This window comes from Lycium barbarum, chromosome 1 (genome assembly GCF_019175385.1).
Source record: "Lycium barbarum isolate Lr01 chromosome 1, ASM1917538v2, whole genome shotgun sequence".
Lineage (NCBI taxonomy): Eukaryota > Viridiplantae > Streptophyta > Magnoliopsida > Solanales > Solanaceae > Lycium > Lycium barbarum.
The window spans coordinates 138,911,133-138,924,717 of NC_083337.1; the positions used below are offsets into that span (position 1 = coordinate 138,911,133).

The following is a 13,585-nucleotide window of genomic DNA, read 5'->3' on the forward strand; positions in this document are numbered from 1 at the left end:
GAAGGAAATCACCTAGCATTTTTGTCTCTATTGAGATTTGAATCATGGTCTCACATGGTTCTTCTACAGTTCTAATATCAAAACAATAGGATTGTGAAATACTAATTATTTGGTTTCACTGAATATTGATGTATATACATAGCAGGACAAATGGTCATGGTGAAGCAGAGGATGTACACGAGTAGGGAGAACATATCAGCAGCTGCAAATACATCGAACCAACTAAGAGTCATGGCTTGATAAAGCAAGAGGCTTAAATTCCGCACTTGGCTTCATGGAGTGATTGCTCAATATTTTCTGTAAGAAAGAGACGGCTTCCACAATGCATTTACCCTTGTTCAACATGATACAATTTGTCCTGCAATAAGAAAACAGATTAAATATGGTTGTGTAGTCAAAGAACATTCCCAGGAAAAAGGGGGGAAAGGTTGAGTTTCTGCTACAGTTCTAATACGAGTTAAAAACAGCACGTATTTGAGATTATTTGGAAGATTTTAAGGGGTTAGGCGGGTAATAATAGCTTGAGGATAAATGGTTAGACAATGGCTTTTATTTCTTTTCCAACACTCGATGAAATTTACCTTTTTAGAAGATAATTTAACGATAGGGGGATGGATGAAATCAGCGAGTTATTGAATTTATTGAAGCCAACTAAACTGGGTGATAACAGCAGGAATAAGATGATTTTGTTAGCTGATAAAAGTGGTGCACTCTCTGAGAAAGGTTATTATAAGATGTTAAAGGAGCTAGCTAGGCACTGGGAAGTTGATTGCATGGGAAATGATTTGGAAAACAAAAGCCTCCCCAAAGGTTTCTTGTTTTGGGTGACACAAGACACCATAGGTGTTTCAATGAGTAGCAGATGCTTTTTATGTGAGAAAGCAGGAGAAACCGCTAATCATCTAATGCTGCATTGTGAATTTGTGATTCAACCTGGCAGGTTTGGACATTTTTTCTGTATGTTTTTGGGGTGCAGTGGGTGATGCCAAAGGATGTAAGAGCTTACTATCAAGTTGGCAAGGTTGAGGCAGATACAGAGGACTATCCCATCGTGTATCATGTGGAATATTTGGCTGGAAAGAAATATGTTTTGAAGAGATGAAACAACATCTATCTACAGTGATATCTAATTGTAATCGTAGTCTGTTTTTGTGGTGCAAGACACAGGATAGAAAATATGGAACATCCTTTTGGGACTCCATGAAGTCAAAAGACGTAATGAAGTCATTGTAATACTTTTTTTGTACTCTTCTGCAGCACCTTCTTGGTACTAGCTTTAATAAAACTATCTTAACCTTGTAAAAAAACCATTATTTGACTGATTTAAGGGAAAGATATATTTTATTGATTGTATATGAGCTAGTAAGTCCTACTCAACACCAGTCCCATATCTCATGCCACAAACTAGAAGGGGCAGTCATTCCAACTTCCAAGTACCAGTTTTAAAGCAAAAGAATACCAAGTTCAACAGAAATGGAAAAGTTACTCTTACAAATTTTAGACAAAATATCTCCATTATTATTTCAATTATCCAATTAATACTCATTCTTTGAAAATTATTAATGGTTCCTCAAATATGAAGAAGGGACGCCTTGTTACCAACCTCAACCCCCACCCACCCACCCACCCCCTCTCCCCCCCCCCCCCCCCCCAAAAAAAAAAAAAAAAAAAAGTCCCACATAGAAATGCTTATTAATTAGGAGTTTCTCTAGAATCTGATCACAGTTGATCTTAAAACATTCAGGTCCTTTGCTGATTGTTTGTATCATCAACTGCAAGTAACTCTTTTCCCTGATTAGTTATTAGCATAAAAAATTTCAGGCTCTACATATTAGTTATTGGGAAACTATTTCTCTTCGTACTTGGTTTTCTATATAGCTTTTAATTTAATATTATATATACTTTCAGCCTCAAGTATATTTCCAGCAGAAGACGCTTTTTATCTCCCTCCCATGTTCCACCCATTTTATTGGCAAGTATATGATATACACATGCATTCAGAAGTTCCACACCTCAAAACTAGTTAAAATTATGCATATGTGCAGAGAGAATCTTATTTCTTTGAGAAACTGATCCGGCAAAAGTGCACTCAAGTTTTTGATTTTATAACTTATGTCACATTTTAATGTTAGAAGTTGCAAGACATTTTAAACTCAATTTAAGTATAATCAGCACTTGGTTCAAACAAACTAAAGAAATATATAAAAAAAGGGCAGCCCGGCGCACTAAGCTCCCGCTATGCGTGGGGTCCGGGGAAGGGCGGACCACAAGGGTCTATTGTACGCAGCCTTACCTTGCATTTCTGCAAGAGGCTGTTTCCACGGCTCGAAAAACTAAAGAAATATATATTCCTCAATAATAGTTTTACCTTGTCTTAGTCAGGGAAGTGCAGCAAACTATCACGAAAATAAAGAAGCAACCAGATTATAACCTACTCAACTCCTCAGACCCCGAAAGAAAGAAAGGAATCAAAATCCATCCCCCCCCCCCCCCCCCCCAAACACACACACACAAACAAAAAAAAAAATGGCAACAAGATTACTGACCTCATTCCTTCTTCCGCATCAGTAAGCTCAGCTCTAGTGGGTACTCCATACTTGACAAGCGACTCCAGGACCTGTGTAGCCCAAATGACAGGAACATGACCAGCGGTGCAGACGGAGATTATCTCCTTCTGTATATATGCCATGTTTTCCCATCCACACTCTACAGCAAGATCTCCTCTGGCAATCATAATGCCTAAAGGATTTGGCATTTTCATTGCCTCCAGTAGTAGGACCGGCAATTTCTCGAATCCTTCTTTTGTCTCAATCTTTAAAACAACCCCCAAGTCCCCTCTTTTCCGCGTCTCAAGTTCTTGGCGCAACAGTAGAATATCACGGACATCTCGCACAAATGAAACCCCCACCATGTCTGCATGGTTGGCCACAAAGTCAAGATCTATAAGGTCCTTTAAAGTGAGGCCTTCATACCGAATATTGCTCCGTGGAATATTTATGGACTTCTCTGACCCAAGTTTACTACCCCTGGGACCTGCATGGGTGATTGACACGAGAATTTCCGAAGTGCTAGTTGCTTTAATAATACCCCATATCTTCCCATCATCAAAAGCAATTGGTTCCCCGGGCTTCACTGAATCAAAAACATATTCAGATGAACAGGTTATCCTGTGAGCGCCAGTGGAAGAAATCAAATTGTTTTCTGCATTTTGACTATCTCGTGATATAGTCAACAAGTCACCAACCCTTAATTTGATAAATTGTTTGAGAGAAGGAACGTTTACTACTTGTCCACCAGCTGATAATTTCCTTCTCTTGTCCTTGATAAACAATTTTGCACCTGACTTGACATAAGCAGTCTTACTGCACTCAGCCATAAATCCAACGCCTGAGAAAATAGGATACCTACTTAAGATCTTAAGTGTCCTTTGTTTTCCACGAGCATCAAATAATGTTACAACATCATTCACCTCGAGCTTATTAAGAAGTTCTTCACCGTCCACATGTAGAACAACATCAGGTGATACATGGGCAGGTGAAGAACCAGCTGCTGGGCTTGAGAGCCAAACCAGGGCAGGATATACCACTTGCCCATAAGCATTCTTCTTGGGAGATATTTTCAACACACATGGACCAGCTTGCAGTTTTCCAGTTCGAAGCTTGGGCCCAGCTAAGTCCATGAGAATTCGACAAGGCTTTTCAAGAATTTGAGAGCTTCTTTTCACCCTTCTGATAATCTCACTCCAAATTTCAGGGCTCCCATGGGCACAGTTGATACGAACAATCGTAGTTCCAGCATTTAGAAGATCTTTCACTAGTGTTTCACTTTCTATAGCTTCTTCGCCCACTGTTACCATGATATGAGTGTTTCTCTTCTCTGGCAATCCGCCCAATAACAGGTCTGCAGTATGGGATGCCCTCCTCCTTAGAATACTAATAGAAAATTCCCCGTTCATTTGTTTGTCCAGACTTTTTGTTGAAGAGATTCCTTCACTATAAGAGATAGTATGACTTGAAGAATCATATTTTACGTTATCTAACAGCCAGATGCCAGCAGAAAGACTTGCTAGAACATGTTGATTTATTGTGCCTAAATCCAGGAAACCAATTGAAGAAAGTTCTTCTTTAAGCAGCTCTATATCGAGGCTTTTTAATGCCAAATAATGAATTAGGTTTGTCGCACTGACCAAGTAATTTCTGTCATTCACGGAATCTCAAGTTAGTTGCAGAAAAGATGATCAAGCAGGGAGAAAATAGCAGTAGAGTTGCTGGTGGAAAAGCTGAACACAGAGTAGGTATTCAGTGTGACCACTCTCACTCTCGATCACTTTAACCACATTACGCGTAAAGATTCAAATTTATTTTAAAGCACTCAAGTTGATAAAAAGGACAAGAGAAGATTGATGAAGTGTCAGTATTATACTGGCTAAATCCTCCATGCTGGCAATGTTTTCATTTTTTTTACCCCTCCCTAGCAGTTCCCGCCTTTTTTGCTCCCTTGGTGACTCGAACCCACAACCTCAGAGTGTGGAGAGTGCTTACCATCTGAGCAACCCCCTCTTGTCGGCAATGTTTTCATTTTATAACAATAACCCTTCCATTAGTTCTTTCAAACACATCACACGTTTCAATTTATATTGTTATTTCTTGTCTTATGTTAACTTTATCTGCTGGTATTTCTCCTTTGGAAGTCTGAGAAAGGAGAAAAGGTGAGGGTAAACAGGCCTTTATTATCTCGCAATATAAATGGACATAACAGGCCTTTATTATCTCGCAATATAAATGGACATACTTTTTATCACCTTAACTGGAAAGGAAAATATTAAAAGAAAAGAAAACATACTTGTGGGACATTCTAAGTTTGGAAGCGTTCCATTGTTCCATTGCCAGTACATGCAAATGAACAGCCATCAGCTTAGCAAGTAGGCCACCATCTTTACCGTTGATCTCATTACTTCTAGGAATATCTTCACCACACGGCAACAAGGAAAAAGCTGTTTCCATTTCTGGTGCAAAAGAACTCCCATCTTCTTTCTGATCAACAACGACCGGATAATGAAAATAGTAATCTGAACCTTCCTTTTCAGCATCATCCCTTTCATTTGGAATAGCAAAGACAATGTTCTTTCTGGAAAGACTTCCATTATTACTGGCTACGAATGGGAAAACATGTTCCTTAAAGCCAGGAATTTTGAAAAAAGGTTGTGGAATTGAGTACTTCTTGGACAGGTTGGAAGATCTAACAACCAAGAAAGAAGCAACTTGAAAGCCCTGCAGAAAGAAGAAGAAAAGAATGTCCCGCAATGTTACAAAAGAGTGAAACTAGGATAGAGCAATGAATAATTAGGGACTGTGAAAAGCATAGCTTAAAATATACCTAAGGACTTTAGCTAGCAGTGGTTAGAACAAGGTACCCAAACCCCAACACAAGTTCATTTCTGACACTTTTATTGAACTAAACATTGTGCTATACAAGTATCCTTATCAGAAGAGGATTACTTACATTATTTAACGATGCAATTTGATTGGTGAATATGGCAACAGAAGCTACACCACCCAACATCTAAAGACAGCCGTTGATAGAGTCCACAGGCAGAGGGCAAATGAAAATCTGCAGAGGACAAAAGGAGAGCAGTTTAGACTTGAAGTCTCGCAGGTATGTTCACAACTAAATGTGAGAATGCACTACAACTTTTATTTTATTTTTGTTATAGAGGAACCAGCAAATAACACAATACCTAAGCTTAATGCTCCACTAGAAATACAAATGATTTGAAGCCATCTATTTTTACACACACAAATAGTACCTCACAAAATGTACTTCGCATGTACAAGTAAACACGAATATCATTTCTCCTTGTTAACACCTAGTGTGACCATTTTCAATTCAGAACTCCTTTTATTATGATGTCATTTGATATCTTTCTATCATTAATCAATCCAGATGATATAGATGCATTATAAATCTCCCTTAACAGTTAAAAACCACACATATTAACTCTGGAGTTGTCATGTTATTAGTTTCGTTTCGTTCCAGGGGCTTGAAATTACTTAACCCAAATAAGCCCTCAGAAATCAAATGAAGGATAGTATCATAACAAAACCAACTAAAACCTCAATTTGATTCACTAATTAGTCTTGAACACTTTACACATAAGTCCACATACACATTAAAGCACAAAAAAAAAAAAAAAAAAAAAAAAAAAACACAATATTCCCCTAATTTCCTCCAGGTTCAATAGCCACAGTAGTATAATCTAGAGTCCATCTATCTTTTTTTACCCCACTTAGGTGAAACACATAACCGCCATACTAATTTTGCAAAATCACCACTATTTCCATCTATTGAATAAACTTTTATAGCACCTTTCGTTCAGCTCACACAACCAAAGACAACCACAGAATACCAAGATAGTCACATTCCAAGAAGAACAAGAAAAGGAAGAAACTTTTTGGTGATTCAAATGAAATCATGTACTATAAAATTCTCAAGTGTATAACGCGGAAAAGAGAAAAGGGTGTATAAAGATTAAAGAATTGCAGAAAGCTGAAGAGTAATTTCCAACACTTTATAGCACCTTTCGTTCAGCTCACACAACCAAAGGCAAGCACAGAATACCAAGATTATCTTGACACGTGCTAAGAAGAACAAGAAAAGGAAGACACTTTTAGGTAATTCAAATGAAATCATGTACTATAAAATTGACAAGTGTATAGCGCGAAAAAGAGAAAAGGGTATACATAAAGATTAAATATTTTGCACCTGGAAATGGATTGGGAAGGAAAGCTAGTATTGGAAGAATGGATGAAAGAGAAAGGGAGAAAAGGGTAAATAGGGAGTGTGGAGGGCGTGTGCCAGATTCAAGATTCTTCACACGACTTATCTCTGTCTTTCACTTCTCTAGCTATACGGCATCCACATGTGCCACAAATCCATCCCGTCTTTTTCTTTCTTTGTCCTCATTTTCATACTTGACCACCACCCCCCCCCCCCCGCCCTCCCCAAAAAAAAAAAAAAAAAAAAAATCAAAGAGCTACTCGTCCAAAAAGATTGGATTAATTTAATTTGGGCGAAGTTTAAGAAATAATGGAAAAGCTTTTAAAATATATGATACAAAATAAGTATTAGATCTTTATGTTACTGTCAATTATTTCATAAAGTTAAATTATTTCTAAATATAGAATTGTATCAATTTTTTTTAGACAAACTAGGGATAAGGCACTAGTACCCTTGAACTTTGGCTAAAGTTGCTGCAATACACATTACCTTTAGCAGGCGATTGGCCATGCATTTCCAAATCATGGTTTGAAATCATGACCCCAAACCAGCGTTTGGACATGTGTTTTCACTCATAGTTTGAAACCATCGTTTCAACTTTTAAAAATATAAAATTTAACCCATAAGTTTATATTTTGTAAAAAAGACCCATAAGTTGGTAGATATTTTTAACAATTACCCCCAATCAATCATATATCAATCTCATTAATTTCTACCAACCTTTATTTATGTCTACCAACCTTTAATTTATGTGGGAGGTTATATTAAAGAGTAGTTACATTACTATTCATGTTAAATTTTCGTTTTTATTGAACTAAAGTTTGATTAATTGATGTTGTATTTTTTAGAAAGGTCTTCTAGTAGTGTACTAATTTTGTTATGAACTATGACTTGCTCATTTGGTAAGATTGTACAAGAATTGAGAATGTTTTGATAGTTTTCACAATTTGTGGGGGTTTTATATCTATAAGAGAAAATACAACTTAAAATATCCAAATTGCATGTCCAAACATGGTTTGAAACCATGTTTTCAAACCATGGTTTCGAACCATGTCCAAACGGGGCCTTAATAGGGTCCTATTACCCACCCACCCCCCACAAAAAAAAATATTATACAGTATAATAAATGTCACCCTAAGTGCTGACGTGACATAGAGAACCAAACATTTGACAAACAGTGAAATACACGCGATGCCACATGTAATTCACAATTTTTTAAATTTTTTTTTAAATCTATTTCATTTTCTTCCTTTTTGTTTTCTTTTTAAGTCCGAAATGTAATGAAAATATTATTTTATATTTAGAAAAATGAAAAGGACATTTGTTATTATTATTGTTTTTGTATGAACTTGAAAAAGAAATAAAGAAGTTGAGCATATTCGAAGGTTGTTAAAGTTTTAAAGTTGAGATTTAAGAGCTAAACTCATTCTAGACCTTAGTTGCCGATGAGATTCGAAAATGAAGAAAGAATTTCAAATCCATCATTGTTGAACCTTTAAAAAGCTCGAAGAACAAAAAAATGGATTTGTCGAAATTCTTGGTTGTTGGCCAAATTGATTATTTGGGTTTGATTATGATTTTGTTGTGAAGTTGTAGTTGAAATTTGAGCTTGATTGGTGCGATTTAGTTGAGTTTTTGTTGAATTTTGAGACAAAAAATTAGATTTGGAGCTCTTGAAAATGGGTGATAAAATAGAGATGAATAGCTCTTGAAAATCAGCTTTGGAACTCACACGTAGTCATTTCGTATAGGTTAAAGCTCTTGAAGGAGGTGTTCTCACTCCCTCCTCCACCTCAGCACATAAGGTGCAAAAAAATATGGAAAAAAAAAGTTTAGGGTAGTAATAGGACCCTAGTAAAGGTAAGGCTTGTCGCAGCAACTTCGGCCAAAGTTCAGGGGATACTAGTGTCTTATAGGGAAAGTAAAACAATTAAAGTAAAACAATCTTTTTTGGACAGAGAGAGTATGTGATATTTTAAATTTAATTAGGACATAAATGCTTTTTAATATAAAAATAATATTTGAACAGAAGTAACTCTAATTAAATCAAAACTTTAATAATTAACTAGCACAATTTGCTGGAGTTTGAAACTGCAGGAACGATTTATAGAACAATTCATGGAATTTGAAGTTATAATGGTTCAAACTCCATAACAATTCACGCAGTTTGAACTTATAAAGGTACAAACTCAAAAAAAAAATCATGAAATTTGAAATAGTTACTATGAAATAATGATAAGATTTTAAAATCTTCCCGATGCGAATTCGAATCTAATCGGCCCTAATGCAAGTATTGGACACTGGATAGGAAACAAAAAAATTAAAATAAATACCAATATAGTGTGTTGGAGTTTCACCTTTAAAAGTTCTAAACTCCGGCATATTCCGTTGAAGTTTCACCTGTAAGGGAATTTCAAACTCCATCGTAGTGTAATAGAATTTCATTTATAAATATTTTGAACTTTAGCACACTATTGTGATGACCTTTCAAGTCATCTTGCCACATAAGCACATATTTTAGACATGTGGATGCTTACATGGCAAAAATCCTAGCATTTGTGCAAAGATTCTAAAGCCATGGAGAGTTTTCTTGGAGAGACTCTAGATTCTTATAAAATATTTAGGAAGACTTTCTTGAGAAGCCTTAGAATATTCTAGGCATGTAGAGAATTCTAGAGAGGGGACCTACTTGTAAATATAGAGGGACTTGGGTAACAAGTATTATTTATCCATTAGCCCCTAGGTGAGTAGTATAAATAGAGGAGCATACATTTGTAAAAACCATCAAGCAAAATCAATCAAGTCTTCTATAATAAAAAGCTTCCTTCTAGCAAATTTCTCTTGTCTTGCTTATCTACCATTCTCTTAGTGATCCTAAGTGTAGTAATCTAGGCTGACTTGGCATAGAGAGATCGTGAGCAAGTTGTGCAAGAACGTGAGCGATTTGTCAAATGCCACACGTGCGCTTAGTTGAAGACTAAGGACGTGACAACGTGGTATCAGAGCGAAGGTTACAACTAAGGGAATGACAAACGACGGAGAAATCAACGCTGCTAAAACCCAAGCCAACGTCATCCAAGATGCTGCTGGCAAGAAAGGCTATAACAAAAAGAGGATTTCCGCTAACCAGAGCCAAGAGGTGCCACCAGAGGTTGTGTCAAATGAAGGGCTTACATCCCAAGAACCATCTACTACTAAGGCGAGCGAGGATGACGTGGAGGTCCTGTCCGAGGACGCCTCGCTCGGTAAAGAGTGGGTTATAAAGGTTAACGTGGGGATGGACGCCATCGACATATTTGGACAACGTTTAGGCAAGGCAGAGGGCACTCTTAGCATTCTTGAAGGGCATACTCTTGAAGAAATTGAAAGCATCCGAAATGACTTAGAAGGGCGTATACAGGCTGAGATTGAGGTAAAGCAAACCATCACTGCCTTAGAGTGCAGACTCATGGAGGCGTTGAGTACTATCGATGCCATGAAGGCAAAGATAGTGGAACTTGAAGAGCAGGTCAATGTTGGTGTGACTGAGGCAACTAACAATATTGTTGTGATGAGGGAGGCTAAGATCGAGGCTCACAAGCCACCAGTGTTCAAAAGGGTTCGTGATGCACAAGAGGTGGAGAACTTTCTTTGGCACTTGGAGAACTATTTTAGGCATGGAAAAGTGAGGGACGATGAGGCCAAGATCAACACCGTTGTGGTGTACCTAACAAAGACTGCCATGCTATAGTGGACAAGAAAGGTAACCGATGCTGACAGAGGTCTATGCACAATCAACACATGGGATCAGTTCAAGAATGAGTTCAAGCGACAGTTCTTCCCAAATAATGTCTTGTACGAGGCAAGGCGCAAACTTAGAGAGTTGAAGCAAACAGGGAGCATTCGCGACTATGTCAAGGAGTTCACCACCCTTATGCTTCAAATTCCCAACCTTACAAGCGATGACTTGTTATTTCACTTCATGGACGGGTTGCAGAACTGGGCTAAGCAAGAGCTACAACGCTGGCAAGTCAGGGTTATAGACCAAGCCATAGTGGAGGCCGAGTCTTTGATGGATTTCAAGCATGAAAAACGCGACAAAGGCAAAGGTAATGAGTCAAGGGGTGGCAATGCCAAAAGTATGGGAGACCGTGGTAAGAACAAGGAGTCTCAAAAACACTACTCCAAGACTCAAAATGCCAACAAGTTCGACGGCAAAAAGTCAAGTAGTCGTCAGGGCTGTACTGAGAAGAAGGCGCAGATCGAGAAAAAGGGATGCTACATATGTGGAGGATCACACGGCTTCAGAAATTGCCCCGACTTGAAGAGCCTCAATGCAATGGTTCGTGAACGAAAGAAGCAGACGCAAGGGGAGAGTTCAGGCCCTGCACAGTTAGGTATGATAAGCATATGTGGCGTTGTCAAGGAGCAACCCATCCAACCCGACGAGAATAAAAATCAATACGTGGATCTCACTATAAATAACAAGCTCGCTCGGGCATTGGTGGACACTGGAGCGACTCACAATTTTGTGACCGAGGTTGCTGCGAAGAGACTGGAGTTGAAGCTCGCTCTAATTAACGCCCTCGTCAAGACCGTAAATGCTAAGCCAGAAAATGCTCGAGGTGTAGCTAATGGCGTTAGTGTCAAATTGGGCGATTGGAAAGTTACGACAAATTTTACCGCCACTACTATGGATATCTTTGACATTGTTCTGGGCCAAGAGTTCTTTAGGCATTTCCATGCGATGATCGACCCCTACCTCAAACGTCTCTTGGTCTTAGAGCGAGAAGGAGTTTGCATGGTGCTCACAGTGACTATGCCGCATGCAAAGGGCCAAACACAACTTTCAGCTATGCAGCTAATCAAAGGTCTTAAGAAAGGATAGCCGACATTTATGGCAACCATTGCAAGTTTGGAAGAATACAAGGGCCCCCAGGAGACACTGTCGCCTTGCATAAAGAAGTTGCTCGAGGAAAACAAGGATGTCATGCCCGATGAGCTACCTAAGCGCTTGCCTCCTAGACGTGAAGTGGATCATAAGATTGAGTTAGAGCCAGGGGCCAAGCCACCTGCATTCGCCCCTTATCGCATGGCACCGCCTGAGTTGGAGGAGCTTAGGAAACAACTAAAGGAGTTACTAGATGTCGGCCACATTCGCCCATGGAAGGCACCCTTTGGTGCACCGATGTTGTTTCAAAAGAAGAAGGATGGATCATTGCGCCTGTGTATAGACTATCGGGCACTTAATAAGGTCACAGTGAAGAACAAGTACCCAATCCCGCTCATTGCCGACTTATTTGATAGACTTGGACAAGCCAAGTACTTTACCAAGGTGGATCTTCGCAAGGGTTACTACCAGGTTCGGATTGCAGAAGGGGACGAACCAAAGACAGCCTGTGTGATAAGGTACGGAGCCTTCGAGTGGTTGGTGATGCCTTTCGGCTTAACCAACGCACTCGCTACATTTTGCACTCTCATGAATGAGATCTTTCATCCCTACTTGGATCAGTTCGTGGTAGTCTACTTGGATGATATAGTCATCTACAGCAATACCTTAGGAGAGCACGTGGAACACTTACGAAATGTTATCCAAGTCTTGCGAGAGAACGAGCTATACATCAAGAGGGAAAAGTGCGAGTTTACACAATCAAAGGTGCACTTCTTGGGCCATGTCATTAGCAATGGCGAGCTACGCATGGATGAGGCTAAGGTACGGGCTATCCAAGAGTGGGAGGCACCTACAAAGGTAACTGAGTTGAGATCCTTTCTTGGCCTTGTTAACTACTACCGGCATTTTATCCGTGGCTATTCAGGCAAGACATCACCCTTGACCGAGTTGTTAAAGAAGAACAAATCATGGGGATGGACGGAGTACTGCCAAAAGGCGTTTGAAGACCTTAAGGCAGCCGTGACAGAGGAGCCAGTTCTAGCGCTGCCCGACTTTAGCAAAATGTTTGAGGTGCATACAGATGCTTCTAACTTTGCCATGGGGGGTGTCCTGATGCAAGATAGGCATCCCATAGAATTTGAGAGCCGCAAGTTGAACGATACGGAGCGGCATTACACAGTGCAAGAGAAGGAGATGACTGCCATTGTGCATTGTCTTCGCACATGGAGACATTATTTGCTAGGGTCGAAGTTCGTGGTCAAGATTGAAAATGCGGCCACTAGCTACTTTCAGACACAGAAGAAGCTCACGCCGAAACAGGCTAGGTGGCAAGATTTCTTGGCTGAGTTCGACTGTGTGCTGAAGTATAAACCAGGCAAGGGTAACGTTGTAGCCGATGCCTTGAGTAGAAAGGCCAAAGTTGCTGCCATCACTTCAGCAAGTTGGGACATCCGAGAGGCTATAAAGAAGGGCATGCAATATGATTCCACAACTAAACAGCTTATGGAGTTAGCCACCCAAGGGAAGACGAGGCGCTTTTGGGTAGAAGATGGTCTATTGCTTACCACAGGTCGGAGGGTCTACGTGCCGAAGTTTGGAGATATTAGGCGGCATATTCTGAAGGAGAGCCACGACACCTTATGGGCCGGTCACCCAGGTCAACGTCGCACTAGAGCCTTGGTTGAGTCGATCTATTATTGGTCGCGCATGCGAGAGGACATAGAGTGTTATGTGCAGACTTGTCTTGTGTGCCAACAAGACAAGGTTGAGCAAAGGCAGCCCGGAGAACTTTTGGAGCCACTACCAATAGCGAAGCGTCCATGGGAGAGCGTGACTATGGACTTTAACACCTGTCTACCAAAGTCCGACGGTTATGGCACTATCATGGTGGTCGTGGATAGATTTTCGAAGTTTACCGGTTTCATGCCCGCTTCACCA

The 13,585-nt window shown here is 39.6% G+C and overlaps 1 protein-coding gene across 5 annotated transcripts; it reads right to left on the minus strand.

The window, feature by feature from the left end:
• LOC132639591 (plastidial pyruvate kinase 4, chloroplastic) lies at window positions 1–6,919 on the minus strand. 5 transcript variants are annotated; one of them, XM_060356042.1, is made up of 6 exons: window positions 6,763–6,905; window positions 6,578–6,638; window positions 5,503–5,610; window positions 4,843–5,270; window positions 2,547–4,196; window positions 1–358 (listed from the first exon to the last, which is right to left on the minus strand). In XM_060356042.1, the coding sequence occupies exons 3-6, from the start codon at window positions 5,560–5,562 to the stop codon at window positions 223–225; spliced, it is 2,274 nt and encodes a 757-aa protein (XP_060212025.1). In that variant the 5' UTR covers window positions 5,563–5,610; window positions 6,578–6,638; window positions 6,763–6,905; the 3' UTR covers window positions 1–222. The 5 variants fall into 5 exon arrangements, with proteins under 5 accessions (XP_060212025.1, XP_060212033.1, XP_060212016.1 ...); XM_060356050.1 differs by lacking the exon at window positions 6,578–6,638 and having other exon boundaries at window positions 2,547–3,992; window positions 6,763–6,919; XM_060356033.1 differs by lacking the exon at window positions 6,578–6,638 and having other exon boundaries at window positions 6,763–6,919.
• Between the last annotated feature and the right edge of the window lie 6,666 nt (window positions 6,920–13,585).